The 17664-nt window shown below is 40.6% G+C and overlaps 1 protein-coding gene across 8 annotated transcripts in view; it reads left to right on the forward strand.

The window, feature by feature from the left end:
• The window catches only part of Cdk14 (cyclin dependent kinase 14), a 535385-nt gene that overhangs the window by 326574 nt on the left and 191147 nt on the right, over positions 1–17664 (forward strand). For all 8 annotated transcript variants that reach the window (XM_013123504.3, XM_040735840.1, XM_040735837.1 and 5 more), the window contains one exon: positions 3091–3184. In XM_013123504.3, the coding sequence (XP_012978958.1) occupies positions 3091–3184 (94 nt within the window). The remainder of the gene's footprint in view (positions 1–3090; positions 3185–17664) is intronic.

A 17664-nucleotide genomic window follows, 5' to 3' on the forward strand; every position in this document is an offset into this window, starting at 1 on the left:
ACAGGCATCTGTGAGCCAGACAATGTGGGTGCTGGAACCAAATGCCGTCCTCTAAAAAGAGCACTATGTTCCCTTAACGGCTGAGGCTCATCTCCAGCCCCCAGGTATTTTGGCTGGTGAAGGTGACTAGAATTCATTATTTTGCATTTTAATTAAAAATGCATCTATATACTAATGACCTAAGTTAAATTTGTAAAGCTTGAGTTTCAAAAATTTGAAAGCTATGTGTACCTGGGTGGCTGTGTCAAGTTTAGGATTACCAGTTCAGTAATCCTAAAATCAGGTTTCACTAAACTAAATCTCGTGAGACCTTTTTAAGTGGGTCTTTGTCAACAGACCGTATTTTGTTTTGTTTTTGTTTTTTGTTTTGTTGGGTTTTTTTTTGTGTAGTGTGCTCATGAGCTATATGCACGTGTGTGCAAGTGCAGAGGCTAGCGTACCTCAATGTGGAGCCTGGAGGAAGACACCAGGTGTGACAGGCCTCTCATATAACCTGGAGCTAGGCTGGTGACTGACAACCTCAGAGACTCTCAGGGCTAGGATTACAGGAAGGCATGGCCATGCCCAAGTTTGTATGTGCAAGTTGAGGATTTGAACTCAGGTCTTCATGCATGCAGAGCACAGTACTGTGAGTCATGTCCCCCAGTGTTGCTTCTCTTATTCTTAATGGAGCATTTAGACTCAGTAAGTGATCATTACATCATTGTTCAATTCTGAAAAGGACTCACGAAGAGGACATTGCCCCACATACAACATCCTTTCTTTTTTTTTTTTTTTTTTTCAAGACAGGGTTTCTCTGTATTGTTTTGGAGGCTGTCCTGGAACTGGCTCTGTAGACCAGGCTGGCCTCGAACTCACAGAGATCCGCCTGCCTCTGCCTCCCGAGTGCTGGGATTAAAGGCGTACACCACCAACGCCCGGCTACAATATCCTTTCTTAAGTGTGATGCGTGAGATGAATTCGTTCTCAGCAAAGTGTTCTGTGCAGTCAACTCACTCTGTTGAAGGAGCAAAGACCCAATGGCGTGGAGAAAGAGGGGGTGCATGGAGTGGTTCCTCATGTGAAACTAAAGGATTTTTATTGCTGGTTGGCAATTCCAGTAAAAAAGAATTCTGCATTAATAATTCTGATACACTGTGTAATTCTAATTTTTATTTTGGGGGCATTATAATTTCTATATGGTCACTAAGTATAATTGTTTCAACGTCTTAGTGTAACCTTCAGTGTCTTTGGGAAAGATGATGTCATCAGACACTTCCATCAGGAATGAAAGTCCAAATCCCTTAGCCAGCCAAGCACAGTTAAAAGCATACAGAGTAACTGTATCATTTTGTTCCAACCAAACAGAACCGTACTGTAGGTTTATATTCTGTGTATCATATTTTGGAGGCGATGTAAACTAAAAAGTGTGGCTGTAAAAGGAATTCTGTAGGCAGTTCTGACAGTGTAACTGTCACCTCCCCATCCCACCAGCTAGCACAGCTCTGCACATATAGGATGTGGTTGGCCTCTGCTGAGGTGTCTCATAGTCAGGGCTGCAGGGTATGGAGCAATAAGAAAGACAGAAGGCAGAGAACAGAGAGTTTATTCTTATGTACAAACAGGAAGGCGTGGGTATTCCAAACCCACAATGTTTAATGTGAACTTAAATAAGATAACATTGGAAACTCAGGTCAGTATTCTTGGGAAGAATTTTTGACAGAAAAAAGAGATTTAGACAACCACCATGCTAGCATTTTAAGTAGATGTAATTAGACATCTGAAGTCCATCTGTCTAGAGCGATATGAAACTAATTCATTCCCCAAATGAAACTGTTTTTGTGACGGAACTTGGGATTTTGTGCAGTCCTTTGGGCAGCATACACCCTTACATGTGCATTTAAGTTGAAGTGATGTGGCATGCGTCGTGAGACAGGCATTCCTACTAGTGTATGACTTCAACTCAAAACTGTGTCGGTCACAACTGTGACCATAGCTGGAGCAGAAGTGGGTCTTTCCCTCTGAGGGATTCTGGCATAAGTTAAAGATGCCATGGTTTGCTTGTCTTAGACGGAAGTAAATGCAGCATTTGAAGAAATGACATGGCATGGTAAAGCCAGGAAACCTAAATGTGTTCAAGGTGGAGACAGTCAACATGATAGAGAATGGTCATGAAGCAGAGAGTGCTGTCTGCACACCCTGGTCTCCGGCAGGCAGGAACCAGGTCAGGTCTGAGACCTTCATGTGCAGGAAAGAGAGCTCTATACTAGTTCTTCTTTGTTGGTGTGACTTCTTTAGTTTAGTCCAGTTTCCTGCCATCCTATCCCAAATGACTTGTTCTCCTGAACCTCAGCACAAGCATTGGACTAGCTGTTTGTCTGCACTATGGGTAGGTGTGGTGAACTTACAAGTTCAGGTAGGTGGTGAGGCTGAGCTCATTGGATGATGGATGCGTTGAGAAACGGTATAACTAGGAAGCTCAAGGGAGGGAATCATCTTGTCTGCCAGGAAGTCCGAGGAAGGCTTCCTGGAGGAGATGACATTGACCCAGTAATAGAGAGGCTAATTTGGAGTTAGAGCTAAAGAGCAAAGAGACAGTGTTGTTGTCAGTGCGACAGTGTGAGCACTCTGGCTCAGCAGCCCTGTATGTGGATCTCCTGAGCCATCTCAGTAGCTCACACAGGACAGAATCTTTGGGGCTTGTGGTCAGAGCAATTGAGGTTTTTAAGGTTCTCAGATGACGCTGGTTCAGAGCACACTGAGACCCATCAGCCGCTGAAAGGACAGCCCATTAGGAGTTATGAAATACAGCTGGGAAGGGAGCTGGAAAAGGCCCCCAGAGGCTTCCTGTGTCAAGCCAAGGACTTTCTCACCTGTGACCTGCAATTATAGGGGGACCACTGATGCCTGATGCTCGATTGGTTTACATCGTTTTCAGATCCAGGGTTGTTTCCCAGGTTTAGAGTCCTTTCAGGGCAATAGAAAAAGAGGGGTGTGGGTCTAGGTGTACCTCAGCTTTGGTTGATCATTGAGATTGATGGCATTTTAATCTCTGGTTTGGGTTTGTAAACAGAATTATTGAAGCTTTTATAATGATTCTTCTCTCTTCAGGGGAGTTGGCTGCATCTTTGTTGAGATGATCCAAGGAGTTGCTGCATTTCCAGGAATGAAAGACATTCAGGATCAACTTGAACGAATATTTCTGGTAAGTTCTGTACAAAGTGCTTCTCAGAAAAATGTGTTTCTAATTAGTTTCTTAATGACTTAATGATCTGATGGAAATATTTTAAAGCATATTTGTCCATGTTGTCACATTTAATTCTAGCATTCTTTTCCTTTAAGAAGCAGGGAACCATTGACAAGTGTGTCATGTGTGGATAAGATGAAAAATAGTAAAAATGAGTGAGATAAGAGAAGCAGTATAGACTAATGGGCTGTAATTAATGTGTAGGTATAATGGTTCCATATAAAGTGTGTAGAGATCCAGCAACTTCTAAGAAGCTGGAGCTAGTGTAGGCCCTTCCCCCATTCGTTCGCAGTAGGCTTTGATGGCTAGCTGTCATCTGTAATATCGAATGTGGAGAATGGCTACGGGAAGCTTGGTGACCTTGGTGACCTTGAAGAGGAAACAACCAGGCAAAACTTGCCTCAGCCAGGTCATCTATGAGAAGTCACACGGTGGCATGACCCCTTGAGGTAATGTGAGGAAAAAGGAACTTCACTACAGGAAGCTTGGTGACCTTGAAGAGGAAACAACCAGGCAAAACTTGCCTCAGCCAAGTCTTTAAGACTGTGGTCATCTATGAGAAGTCACACGGTGGCATGACCCCTTGAGGTAATGTGAGGAAAAAGGAAATTCACTTCTCTCATCTTCCTCAAACCATAAGTCCACTCTGTGAAGCCAAGATGCAACACATTACAAAATTCCCTCATCATACTCTTCAAAACTTGCCATTGTCATGGAAAACAAGGGAAATCTGAAAAACTCTCCTAATCCAGGGGAAGCTAGGAGGATGTGGCAGCTCGGAGTAATGTGATCTCATGAATGACTCGTTGGATCATCAGGACACCATAAAGAAAAAGCAGTGAAATCCGAATGAAGTATGGGACTAGTTAATGTTCATGTACCAATGTGGATTTTTAATTAATTTTTATTATATTAAAAACAATCTTATTTTGCATACCAATCCCTGTTCCTGCTCCCCCTGTCCTCCTACTCCCCAGAATCTCCCCATCCCATCCCCCAACCACTCCTCAGAGAGGGTGAGGCCTCCCATGAGGGATCATCAAAGTCTGTCACATCATTTGGTGGCAGATCTAGGCCCTCCATAGAGAATGGGCTCAAAAATGCCCATTCATGCATTACAGATAAATTCTGGTTCTACTGCCAGCAGCCCCATAGACTGTCCAAGCCCCCCAACTGACACCCACGTTCAGGGGGCCTGGTTAAGTCCTATGCTGGTTTCCCAGCTGTCAGTCTGGAGTCTATGAGCTGCCCTTGTTCATGTCAGCTGTTTCTGTGGGTTTCCCCAGTATGGTCTTGACCCCTTTGCTCATCACTCCTCCCTCTCTACAACTGGATTCCAGGATTCAACTCAGTGCTTAGCTGTGGATCTCTGCTTCTGTCTCCATCATCTATTGGATGTAGGCTCTATGGTGGCATTTAAGATAGTCATCAATCTCATTATAGGGGAAGGGCATTTAAGGTAGCCTCTCCATTAGATTTTTAGATGGGGTCATCGTTGTGGATTCCTTGGAATTTCCCAAGTGTCAGATTTCTTGTTTAGTCATAATGGTTCCCTCTATCAAGGTATCTCTTTCCTTGCTCTCCTTCTCTGTCCTTCCCCCAACTCGACCCTCCTGATCCCTCATGTTCTCCTCCCCTCTACCCTTCACCCCTCCTCTTTCTCCTACTCCTTCCCCCACCCCCTTGCTCCCAATTTACTCATGAAATCCTGATCCTTTCCCCTTCTCCGGGGACCATGTATGTCTCTCTTAGTGTCGTCCTTGTATCCTGGCTTCTCTGGGGTTGTGTATTATAGGCTGGCTATCCTTTGCTCTATGTCTAAAATCCATAAATGATTGAGTACATACCATGTTTGTCTTTTTGTGACTGGGTTACCTCACTCAGGATGGTTTCTTCCAGTGCCATCCATTTGCCTGCATATTTCAATATGTCATTGTTTTTTTACCACTGAGTAGTACTCCATTATGTAAATGTACCACATTTTCTTTACCCATTCTTTGGTTGAGGGCCATCAAGGTTGCTTCCAGGTTCTGGCTATTACAAATAATCCTGCTAAGAACATCGTTGAACAGATGTCTTTGTGGTATGAGTGCATCCTTCAGGTATATGCCTAGGAGTGGTATTGCTGGGTCTTGAGGTAGACTGATTCCCACTTTCCTGAGAAACTGCCATACTGATTTACAAGTTTGTATTCCCACCAGCAATGGAGAAGTTTTCCCCTTTCTCCACATCCTCTCCAGCATAAGCTGTAATGGGTTTTTATTATTATTATTATCATTATTCTAGCCATTCTGACAGGTATAAGATGGTATCTCAGAGTTGTTTTGATTTGCCAATGTGGGTTTTTATTTCTTCCAAATGTACTGAATAAAGCTTGAACAAAAGAAATCGAGTGAAGTGTGTATAAGAATTCTCTCTAATATTTTGCAATCTTTATATAATTTTGAATTTCTTGGGAAAAAACTAAAGGCATACCTTGCGTTTTGACAAAGCTCTTGTGTTGTCTCTGTCTGTTCTGCTCTGTCTTGTTTGTCTTGGTGGCTTTGCACAGGCCTTACTTTCTGAAGTTGTTCCCTCATAGATTAGAGAGGAATGTGAACAGCATCCTTCTCAAAGGTCACTTTGAGCAATCATTGGCTCAGGAATAAGAAGTGCTTCTTAAATGGCCAGCACATAGTAAGCACAGGTTGTTTTCATTCATCATTTTCATGTCAAGTACTTTCACTCAGTGGAATTTTTATGTTAGTCTGTAGTCGTAAACATGTTATTTAAAACCCAGAGTAATATCTTGATAAAGTAAAGATTTTACTTAAAGTATTTAAACTAAACACATTGTGATAGCTCACATTCCCATATTTCTCCTTACTTACAAAACTCCCCTGTGGAACAAACCACTGAGGTGGATTTTGTTGTAGACCATGTCACAAGATGTACTATCATACATTCCAGAGAGGTGAGCCCTCCTCTTCAGTACAAGAATGGCAGGAGAATGCTGTACATAGATTGAAACTCTGTTGCTATCGTGTTTCCCTCAATGTCAGCTAAGAAATGATGAGAAAAGAGCTAGGAAACCAGAGAGCATGTGATTCCTTCATGCAGTGTCCCCTATGGCATAGCTGCTCTGTGATGACAGATGGAGAATAGGAGAGTCTCTGGCAGAGGCTTTCGACAGAGTCGTAGTGTTGAATTTTCTCTTTCTCCTAGAGGTTATCTATATCCATTTCATTCAGTTTTATTAGAGGTTATGTCTACAATACTGAAGTGGACACTCATGCATTTTTATAGTGGAAAATCCCTATAATGTCCAAATGCATAGAGGCTGAGATGTTATTCTCCAGGCCTCCATGCTACCACTTATACAAAATCACATTTAGTGTTTTGATACATACATGTCATTGATTTTGTATATGTACTTTAAAATTTTAATCATGCCTTGTCTACCATTTTGTAGCTCCCATTTTCATCTCTTAATATGTAACCAACACTTTTCCTTGGAGAAAATTCTGAAACATGTCATCATTTTTAATGACAGAATGTTTCACTGTATGGATGAGATATTATTTACATATCTGGTCCACTATTTTTAAAAAACTACTAGAAGTCACATTGTATCCCTATTAAGATGAATTATTAGAACTGAAAAAATCCTTAATGTAATAAAGTCAATTTTAATAAATTTGTTGACTATTCTTATATATCCATTGCTTCATCTACACACACAAAGCTCCTCATCTCCTTTTACTCAATAAAATCTCCTATGTTTTTCCTTGAACTGGACAGGGGTCTGTAGATTATTTGAGAAACAAATAATATTGAGCTAATTCTATTAAGAATAAATTATTCATATATTTATGAGTCATAATATGTGAACACTTTTGTTTTGTTTAATTTACTTAATTTTTTAAAGTTTATGTGTACGAGTGTTCTGCTTCCTGGTGCCCACAGAGGTCAGAAGAGATTGTTGGGTTCCTTGAAACTGGGGTTTTAGACAGTTGTAAGTTGCTATGCAGGTGGTGTGAACCAAACCTGAATCCTCTGAAGAGCAATTGTTTTTAATCACTTACCATCTCTCCAGCCCCAAAAGTTTAGTTGTTGTTACTCTTTTGGGTTTCCTGCAATCTAGCATAGCCTCATACTATTTATGTAGATGAGGGTGACCTAGACCTTCTGATCTTCCTGCCCCTCCTCTCAAGTGCTGGGGTGGCATGTATGGACCACCATGGCTAGTTTTACACAGGACTGGGGTTGAGCCTAGGACTTTGTGGTAGACAATTGCTCTACCTACTGAGCCATGCATTCAGCTTCATACTTGGATTCCTTATAAACATATCTTGCTTCCTTTTTTCTATAATCTTCATTTTCTTTGAATTATTTTGGACAGTTTATCCACAAGAATTCTTTTCCTTTTTTCCATTTGTCTGTTGACAAATATGATGTATGTAAACATGTTCACATGTGTGAGGGTGCCTGAGTGTGTGTGTGCCTATGTACAAATAGGAGTATGGAGGACCAGATTTGATTTTGGAATCTTTCTGGATTTCTCTTCTGTCTCATTCTTTTGAGGCATGTTGCCTTAATCAAACCCAGAGCTCACCAGTAAGGCTAGTCTTACTGGAAAACTTGTTCTGGGAACGTCCTGACTCCATTTTCTGAGACTGGAGTTATAAGTATTCCAACGTGTCTGCCTGACATTTAAGTGATTTCTGGGGACCCAAACTTCAGTGTAGCAATTGTCTGAAACACAGAGTTATTTCTTCATGAATCTTTCTACATATAAAACCATTGAAATGAATAATTTTAATGATGTATACTTTATATATTTTCTATATCATGCTAAATTATCTAAAAATTTAGCCTTCAGATTTGTTTAATTCCCATGCATTTGTTTAATTACCACTCAGTTACATTTTGAGACTAATTTCTTACATTTCTAGTTGGCTTTTAATATGGAATCCTATCAAACAATAATTATATAACATTTCCAAATCTTTAATTAGTTTTATGCTAAAAAATACTTTCTTATATTTGCAATAAGAAAATCAGGTGAATAATCCTTAACTTCAACACTTGGGAGGCAGAAACAGAAGGATCTGGATTTCAAGGCCAGCCTTGGCAATATAGCAAATTCAAGGCCAGTCCACTATCTAGGACCCTTAAAATCCAACAAGTAAATAAATAGATGAGAAACATAGAAAGGATTAGTTTCTTCTTGTATATAATTTCAGGGTTGAGTTTTAAAAATCTGAGTAGTAATATAAATGGTTGATATGTTATAGCAATAGAACTTACAAAATAAGTTTCACAACAGTGAATTCTTACTGGAAATGTTTGTATAATGCAGATAATTTATATCAGGGAGCATTTGTTAGATCTCTTCCTGTATGAATATTTAGCACCTATTTCTTAATTTTATGGCAATGTTTTTCTAATTTTATGGGTATCCAGAGACCTTTGAGCCCTGGCTAGGCTTTTAATAAGTTGGGGAAATAAATCATTACAAATTTCCCACGAAATTATTGATGTACCAAGTCATGATGCGCTCTTCTTAGAGCACAGAGACCTGTGAATTCAGATAACAATCGTGAGTGCTGACAATAAGTGCTTCGTTTCCCACAGATACTTGATGTACATAATGTTCTTTCAGATAAAATGTCCACTGATCATTAGGAGCTGAAGGTCGTCTTCTATGGAAGATGGCTGCTTCAGAATTAAAATACCATACATTTTGTCCTGAAGAATTAGATGAAATCAAACTGAGAAGTCTAGGAACTTTGGATATCAAACGGTGCAATCTCAAATATCTTATAATCTCCTCTGGATTGTTGATATTTGCCAATGGGTCTGTATAACATGCTAAGAAGCCACTCTCAGGATTTTGTGATCACAGGATAAAAGACATTGAACAAATTCAATATGGTTGAATCAATGGGAGAAAATGCTTTTCCTCAGTGACCTTTTGTATCTGATCTAAATAGGAAGGCTATTAAATGGGGATTAAATCCCCTTTAACAGGCATCTACTAGAAACTGTCAAACCTCTTTTCTAAAATGGCAGTTGTATATCTAGGCTCTGGAAAAGCATTGCCAAGGAGACAGACAATCAACTTTGAAAGTCATGATATAAGGGATTATTTGGTTTGTTTGGTATCTTAATTTTGAGATTAAGTCTATTCATTTTCCTGTAAACTGTATAAACAAAGGTGCCCAATAACCTTGAAGCACAAAATTAATAGCTTGTAACCTAATATAGTCAATATAATTAGTTTGCACATACTGAGACTTTATTAAAATATGTAAGGCAGCAAAGATCAGCCAGTGAAAGCCTTTCTGTTTTTCTATCTTGGTACTTTCCTTTTTTGCAGGAGAAGGCCAGTTATTTTTTTTTTTAAACAAATTCAACTAATTCATTTTCAGAGCAACATAACATGTTCATATGCAAAATTAGCTGGCATTGCTATAATCTGCAATTTCACATTAATTCATCCTCCTTGGGTTCATAATGTCCATGTGCAAGACACAAAGCTGGTAGGATTTAGACAAAACCTACTCAAGGCACGCAAGGTTGCCGAAGTAGCAAGTTCTCGAATGAGCAGCTGTCTCAGATGATAGACTAGAAGAGGAATTTGTTTTCATTTCTTAGCATTGCCTATTTTTAAAATATAGTGTGACGCGTTCTGTTCACCTCTATTAGCTGCAAAACATAAGCAGAAGATATGTTCATTTAGATGGGTGAGAAAATTCAGAACTAATAAAAAGAATTTGTATTCTGAACACATAGTTCTGGCTCGAACAAAGAAGCCCACATGGTAGAAGCCTGGGAATATGAGTCTCTCGCTTCAGAACAGCTGAGCAAATGGCAGAGGGTACATGCACAGCTGTTAGAAACTTGGGCAGATGCTTCTGGGTTTCTGTGGCTCCTGGCCCAAAGTACAGCAGTGGTGACAGAGGGGTACACGGTTATGTTTTGCAGGACTGTTCTTTTTCTCCTGTCTCTGAATGTTGATGACCCTGACAGGCTCACTCATTTCTGCTTGCTAGCCCTCCTAGCCTGCAGGGGAATTTCATCTGCTGGTTGTTAACCTACTTTACACTATTTGATTGTGGTTAAAATTTCCCCTTCATCAGTTTGTGCGTCATTCAGTATTTTAAGGGTATGTGTGTGTGTGTGTGAGAGAGAGAGAGAGAGACAGAGACAGAGGCAGAGAGAGACAGAGACAGAGACAGAGACAGAGACAGAGACAGAGAGAGTATGCATGCATGCTACAGTGCGCATGTGGAGGTCAGAGGACTTTTTGGAGTCAGGTCTTTCTGCTGTGATTGACCATCATGTTCTTGCTGTTGATTTACCTCTTGTTGACCGAAATTTTTAATTTTAAAAATGTATGGTATTGCAAAATTAGATCTTAGGCTTATAGGTGCTTAAATAAGACATTTCTAGGAAAGGTTTTATTGGGCATTGAAGGAAGAACAGGGGCTGAAGATAGATGTGAAAACAAGGGGGGTGGAGAAACACATGAGGTGATGACTTAGCTCTGAAGTAGGGACAGTAGGAGTGGACCTTGTGTGTATGCACAATGGGCTCTTCAGGACTGGCGCTGGGAGAAATTTCATTCCCACAGGAGAAGGAGATCAGTATGCAAATGAGCAGATGCTATGTTTCATTTGCTGGTGTGAGAGAAACTGGCTTTTCTCACCATGCGCAGGTACTCTCTGTGAAGATAGTACTTGTTGATTGAAGGCAGGCAGAAAGCGTCAATACACTGGGGATATGAGTATTTCAGGCCAATGGAATAGTTCATGACCACAGCATTAAGATGAGAGTTCTCAAGACCAAGTCTGTTAAATGAAACCGTTCTTCCTCATAATCCAAGCCAGTCAGAACACTCTTAACTACTCTGACCTCCTTTACAAAAGCATTTTCCCCCTCAGGATGTTTGCTGTGTGTGAATCGTTGGGTCTTGTATAGCTTACTAGCAAATATGAAACTGATTCAACAGAGACCCTTGCAAAGCTGGAATTATGGGAAGGTTTTCCATAAGGACTTCTGAGTTAGTTCCCCATGAGATTTGACATGGAGAGAAGGAAGTGAGAAATGTTTCTGATTGGAAGGACGGATGACAGCTAAGAAAAGAGAGAAGATGGCCAGAGGAGAGCAAGCCTGAGCTCACTGAGTGTCAGCACTAGAACATACATGAAGGGTTTCTTCTCTGCCTCATGTATACAGCGAGGGTAATGAAGCTGCTAAAAAAAAAAGGCCATGTTTTAGCTTCTGAACAAATACTTCTGAGGTGCTAAATTGCTAAAGCCGGGCTACAGAGGAATTAATGTGACTGGGCTAGAAATATTGAAAAACAGTGAGTGTAGCCATCTATGGGAGATGGGTCTGTAGAGAAGGTTGATGTTACCCTATAGGTACTTTTAAGTCTATGTTTATATGTTTTATGATACATATTAATATTTTCTTTTTAGTTAAAATAGTTTTTTCTCATATATTATATGCTAATTATGGTTTCCCATCCCTCTGCTCATTTCATTCCTACCTGCTATGCCCCCATCCAGATACATGCCCTTTCTGTCTCTAGTTAGAAAACAAACAGGCTTCTAATATGTAATAATAAAATAAAATAAAAACTAACACACTGGAATAGGACAACACAAGAAAACAGAAGGAAAAGAGCCAAAGAGAAGGCACAAGAAAGAGACCTATTCATTCATATGCTCAGGAGTCCTATAAAAACACTAAACTGGAAGCCATTACATCTACCATACCTGTATGGTAAAAAGTGAGAATATGCATATATGAATATATGTGTATATGTATGTAAATAAAATAAGATAAAATTAAAAATAAAAAAGGAAAAGTCCTGACATGAAATTATGAAACAGGAACCCTTCAAAGATGCTATTGAGTTCGTTTTCTCTTGGCCATATTGGCCATTTCCTGCTGGGCATGCAGCTACGCTTCAGTGTAGTTTGTTTGCTAGTTGACACTCACTTGGAGGAAACTAAATTTTTGTTCATAAGAGGTCACTAATTGGAACTCACTCTTGGACTAGGATGGGGGCATGTGTCCACTTCTATGTTCAGCTCTGGGACCCCATCTGGTACAGACCCATGTGGGCCCTGTGTATGCTGCCTCAGTCTCTGTAAGTTCATGTGTGTGTTCATCTCATTGATGTCGAGGGCCTTGTTTTCTTGGTGTCCTCCATCCCTTCTGGGTTTTATACTCCTTCTGCCTCCACTTCCATGGAGTCCCCTGAGCCCTTTGGGGGAAGAATTTTATGGTGACATCCTGTTGAGGGCTGAATGTCCCAAGGTGTCTAATGCTCCGCATAATATCTCCCTGTGGGTGTCTGTGTTTGTTCCCATCTGCAGTAGGGGGAATCTTCTCTAATGATGGCTGAGTAGGGCACTGATCTGCTTCCCTGGCTGGAGTGCCATCATAAGTATTTTTAAACAATGTAGATTAGGGTATTTGGAAATGACACTGAAGATTGAGGAAGGTGAAGTTGGTAGATCTCAGATTATGAGGAAGAACAGCTTTCATGTAGCAAAGAGAATGGGGAGGGGAGATGAAGCCTTCAGATGAAGAGGAGATATTTCAATAAAAAATTCAGAAGTACGATCTCAGCTTTCTATAAATGAAAGGGAAGGGTGGGGCCAGCGTGGCCATGTGAATGGGGGAGACACTGGCAGGGTGTCTAATACTCTTTCATTGTAGGGACAGTGACAGGTGATAATTTGTGACTATGATATAACCAGGAGAGAAGACAGTTGCTGACCACTTTTTGAGGTCTTTTTTTGATTTGAGACATTGGTTTCATTTCCAATTTCTAAATTAATAGCTTGTTTATTTTCTTATTAATATGGTCATTTTTATAATTGTTATAGTTCCTTTGCTTATAAATAATTCCTGCTTATGATTAGCAGTATTTACCAATGATTTTCTTTTTTAGTCTAAACTAATATATTTCCATTCCATAATGCATGTAAATATATAGTAAACATATATATTTATTTTTAATTATATATTATTAATATATATTATATTTATATTTAATTTATTAACATAAAATAAATATGTTACCATTTTATCAATACAGGGTTGTATTCTTGGCATACTATCTTATATTCCCAATTGTGTCTCATCACCTAACCACCCCAAACTATGTGGTTTTAACTAATACAAATAATTTCATAGGTGCATCTTTCCTATTTCAGGGCAAGTAACTTAGTAAGGCTTGCCTCCAAGGTTCTGGGATTGGATTAGAAGTCATGGCTAGTGCTGGACTGAGCAGAGGTTGGAGCCGGTAGGTTGTCTAAACACTTCTGTCTCTCTTTGTAGAGTCTTGGTTATCGCCAGGTTCCTTACCTCTGTACTAGCTTAGGCTTCCTCCGACACAGTAGTTGAGCTCTGAGAGCAAATATCCCAGGGGAAGCAAATGAAGCTCCTGGGCCTCTCTTAACTCAGCCTCAGAAGTCGCTATTGGGCAAGGTAGACATATATCCTTCCCAAAGTCCAGAGACATGTAGACTAATTCTCGGAGGGAGGGGTATCAAAAGTAATCGGACCACGTTTTAGAATCTACTCTGGCTGTCTGTCTCAGTTTTCAGTCTATCATGTGAGGGAGGTAAACAACTTTGTCGGGAGACGTATTTTACCAACACTCTACTCAAACTCCTATTTTCGTTTCCATTTTTTTAAGACTCATTGTAGCCTTCACAATGCTGTTTTCCCAAGATAAATGTGAAAGTGTGAGTTGTCACCTTATTTCTTTCAGGACACTGGGTCCTTCCTTCACTTACCCTCCTTGGCACAGATGTGTCAGACTGAAAAACTGGTCAGATACTGCTGTAGTGTGGCGGATCTGAGGCAAGTGAGGAGGTGATGACACTTTGTCAACTCTCAGGATGTCCACAGATTCCTAGGAACAAAACTTCTTTTATTGTGTAGGCACCATCTGAGATGGTTCCCCTTGTTGGGGACCTGGATTGGATGCAGTGAATTGCTTCTGATAATTAAAATGAGAGGAGGTATAGCGCTTCTCAGACTAAGTCACATGGAGACTGTTGCTTCTGAGGCCGGAGAAATGGCTCAGTGGTTTGGAGCACTTGTTCTTGCAGATGACCAGGGGTCTGTTCCCAGCATCCACATGGTGGCTCACAACCATCCTAACTCCAGTTCCAGGGGAATCCCTCTTCTGGGTTCTACCTGCACCCAGCATGCATCTGGGGCATGTGCATTGTTATGATAAAGCTTGAGGGGAACCTTGCATGGGTGACTTTGAATCCCATGGCAGGCGAGGGTGACCCAGGCAGAGGGACCAACACCCCAGGCAGATGGAGCTTACGTGAGAAGTTTTATTAGGAAAGGGAGGGAGGGGGAAGGAAAGAGAAAAGAGGTAAAGAGACACAGAGAGATGGCAAGAGAAGAGGGAGACAGGAAAAGTCCTGTCTGCCCCAGGGGAAGAGAGCAGGAAAGAGAACTGGAAGAGAGAGTGTATGTGGGCAGGGTCTTTCTTTTAAAGGGTCCTGCACATCTGCGTGCAGTCTACACAATCATAGGCTGACCGGGGTACTGCCTGAGTGCATTCTTCCAGGTGACATGGGCAGGCCAGCATAATGCCTGAATCCGTACATACATGCTGGTAAAAGATTCAAACGCATAAAATCAAACCAATTTTAAAGGTCAATCTTTTTTACAGAATAGTTGTCACTTTTCCTTTAACGCTATTCCGTACCCGGTATTCCGCACATGAGGAAATGAAGATCTGTAACCAGCCTGTCCCAACACCCTCACTTCTTATCTCCGGCATTGTGTGATTAACAATGTGTTTCCCACACTGATTTTGTAACTCCCCTTCTGTCACTCTCCAGAAGGGCTTGCCCTTCAGAGTGAGTCTATCCTTGGCTACTAATCTGTTTGTGAAGAACGGTTTCACTTAAAAAAGGACCTTCAATCAGTACCTGCCCAAACCCCTCCTAGGAGACAAATCTTCCTCAAAATGTTTTCTCCTTGCTTCATCTCTCAAGTCTCATTATTGCATATCTTGATAAAAAGTCTGCGGCTGTTTGATTAAAATTCGTCGTATAAAATAATCTGCCCAAGCCATCAGAGCCTGTCCCTTAGAGAACAATTTCTATCTAAGTCAAGCTAACAGTTGTATGACCTTGGAAGTGATTCATCCTCCATCTTTCTTGTCTTCAGACAGTGATAGGCTTACATTCTCCAGGCTGTGTGGATGCCATGGCAATTTGTATTCTTTCCAAATTCCCTGGGTTTGTAAGTTTACTTGCACTGGAAGAGTGTTAAGAAACGTGTAGCATAAATGTGCTGTTCAGTATATTCCTATAGGCATAGTAAGTGCCCTAAACAAAGGTTTCTATGGAATTTTTAATAACTGTATTCATACATTGTGTCCCTTGGTTGTCAGTCTCTTCTTGGGAATTCATCATCCCAAGGATGAGAGCAAGTGTCAGGATTACACTTTAGCATTCATGCTCTCCAGTCCCTGGTAACCATGCAAGAACTGATTGAGGACTGTGTTAGTTACTGTTCTGCTGCTGTAATAAAATGGGATGACCAAAAGCAACTTCTAGAAAAGAGATTTTATTTTGGCTTATGGTTCCAAAGGAACTGTCCATAATAGCAAGAAGGAGCAGATAACTGGCTGGCTGATTGTGTTCCTTCCATTCAGATGGAGCAGAGTGGGGGCAGGATGGGGAGATGGAGAGAGGGTGTAGTGTGAGGGTGAGGCTATAAACCCCCAAAGCCCCGCCCCAGAGATATGCTTCTTCTAGCATTGCCCCACCTTCCAAAGGTTCCATAATCTCCCCAAACACTGACACCAACTGGGAGCAAGTGTTCAGACGCAGGAGCCCACTGGGAGGGGCATTCCTCGTTCACACCGTCACAGGGGCACATCCTGTGCTATCCAGCTTACATATGTGTCTAAACATGACCCATCATTCTAAGTATTGGAACTCGTGGTGGAGTTCTCTGTATCCCCAGCTAGAAGTCCCTTCTCCGTCTTCACCTCTAGTTCCTGCAAGTCTGCTGCCTCCCTGCCTCCCTTCCACTTCAACTTTGTACTGCAGTCGTTACCTTTGTTCCCTGTCACTTATTAGGGTAAAATAGGAGGGCAGAGAAAGGAGAGGGGTACTTTGTGTGTTGTAAGCGCTGGTGTACACCACAGCATTGCATCCATAGCAACTCATAATGATTAGATGCATGTAGTGGCCATTGGAATTGTTTGTGACACTCCGTGGCCTTACTGTGTGATATTTAACTGTCTAGCCATCGTTGTCTCAAACTCGTGGTGGTCCACCCTTAGGTTTACACTGCTGTGGATCATAGATTTATGCTGCTGTGCCCAGCTTCCTTCGCTCTTTTTGAAACACATACTTTGGAGAATTATGTGGGGCTGACTTTAGGAAGCACATAAAAATTTAAAGATATTGTCTTTCTTTCTACTTTTGAAAAATGGACGTGTTTTTGTTTTCCTCGTTTTTTTTTCACATTTGGCTTTCTTGGTTCTAATAACATCTAACCACAAGTAGATAATGTTTATCACTCAGATGCAGAGTTTATTTCACTGAAGTTCAGGGAAAGGAGTTAGTATCAATTTAATCAAATTCAGTAATAAAAATGCTTTGTGTTTGCCGGGTAGAAAGCCAACAGCTGAGAGGTGTTGATGAACGCTTCCTGAAGAGTAATAGTAGACTCTTTTCTTGCATCTCCTCACACTTAGGACAAAATGAGCATAGTGCTCGCATCTAATGCAGAATAGCGATGCATGCACCTCTGGCATTAGAGTCAATTCGTTTACCAATTGGGTCTGTGACATGCTCACAAGTAACAATTTGTATATTCTTAGAAAGTTTCCATTAAATTTTCTTTTGGAGAGGGTGTTAACTATGAGGTAATGAAGAAGTTACAATTATGGGGACACTCAATATGACTATATATTATTTACAGATTTTCTTCCTTATAGGAAAACTTCGTTCTAGAGCAAAATAAGCAAGAATTGCACAGAATGGACCACCCAATAATTCTGATCTTCCTGATATACCACAGTGCTGAACTGATACAAAATGTTAAGAGTATTAACTTCAGGGAAATTACAGCCACCTTCCTAGCATATCTACACAAATATGAAACAATATGTGTTTTTTCCAAATGCTAAGTTCAGTTTTTGCAGTATATTTAAAAATAATACTTATAGATACTGTGTATACCTTCCAGTCAGTTTTCCTGTGGCCTTAAATCTATACTCAAAGGGAAAAGAGGTATTCTCCATAATAAATTGCAGAAAAAAATATAGTTCATAGAATTCACTATCTTCTGAGCTGAAGGTATTTTCTTTCAGTAAGTGGGACATGATATGGAAGGGAGCAGATGTCTTGGCAGTAGACTATTTTTTCCTGCTAATAACAGCT

The sequence above is a fragment of the Mesocricetus auratus genome, unplaced genomic scaffold, assembly GCF_017639785.1.
Source record: "Mesocricetus auratus isolate SY011 unplaced genomic scaffold, BCM_Maur_2.0 Super-Scaffold_100051, whole genome shotgun sequence".
Lineage (NCBI taxonomy): Eukaryota > Metazoa > Chordata > Mammalia > Rodentia > Cricetidae > Mesocricetus > Mesocricetus auratus.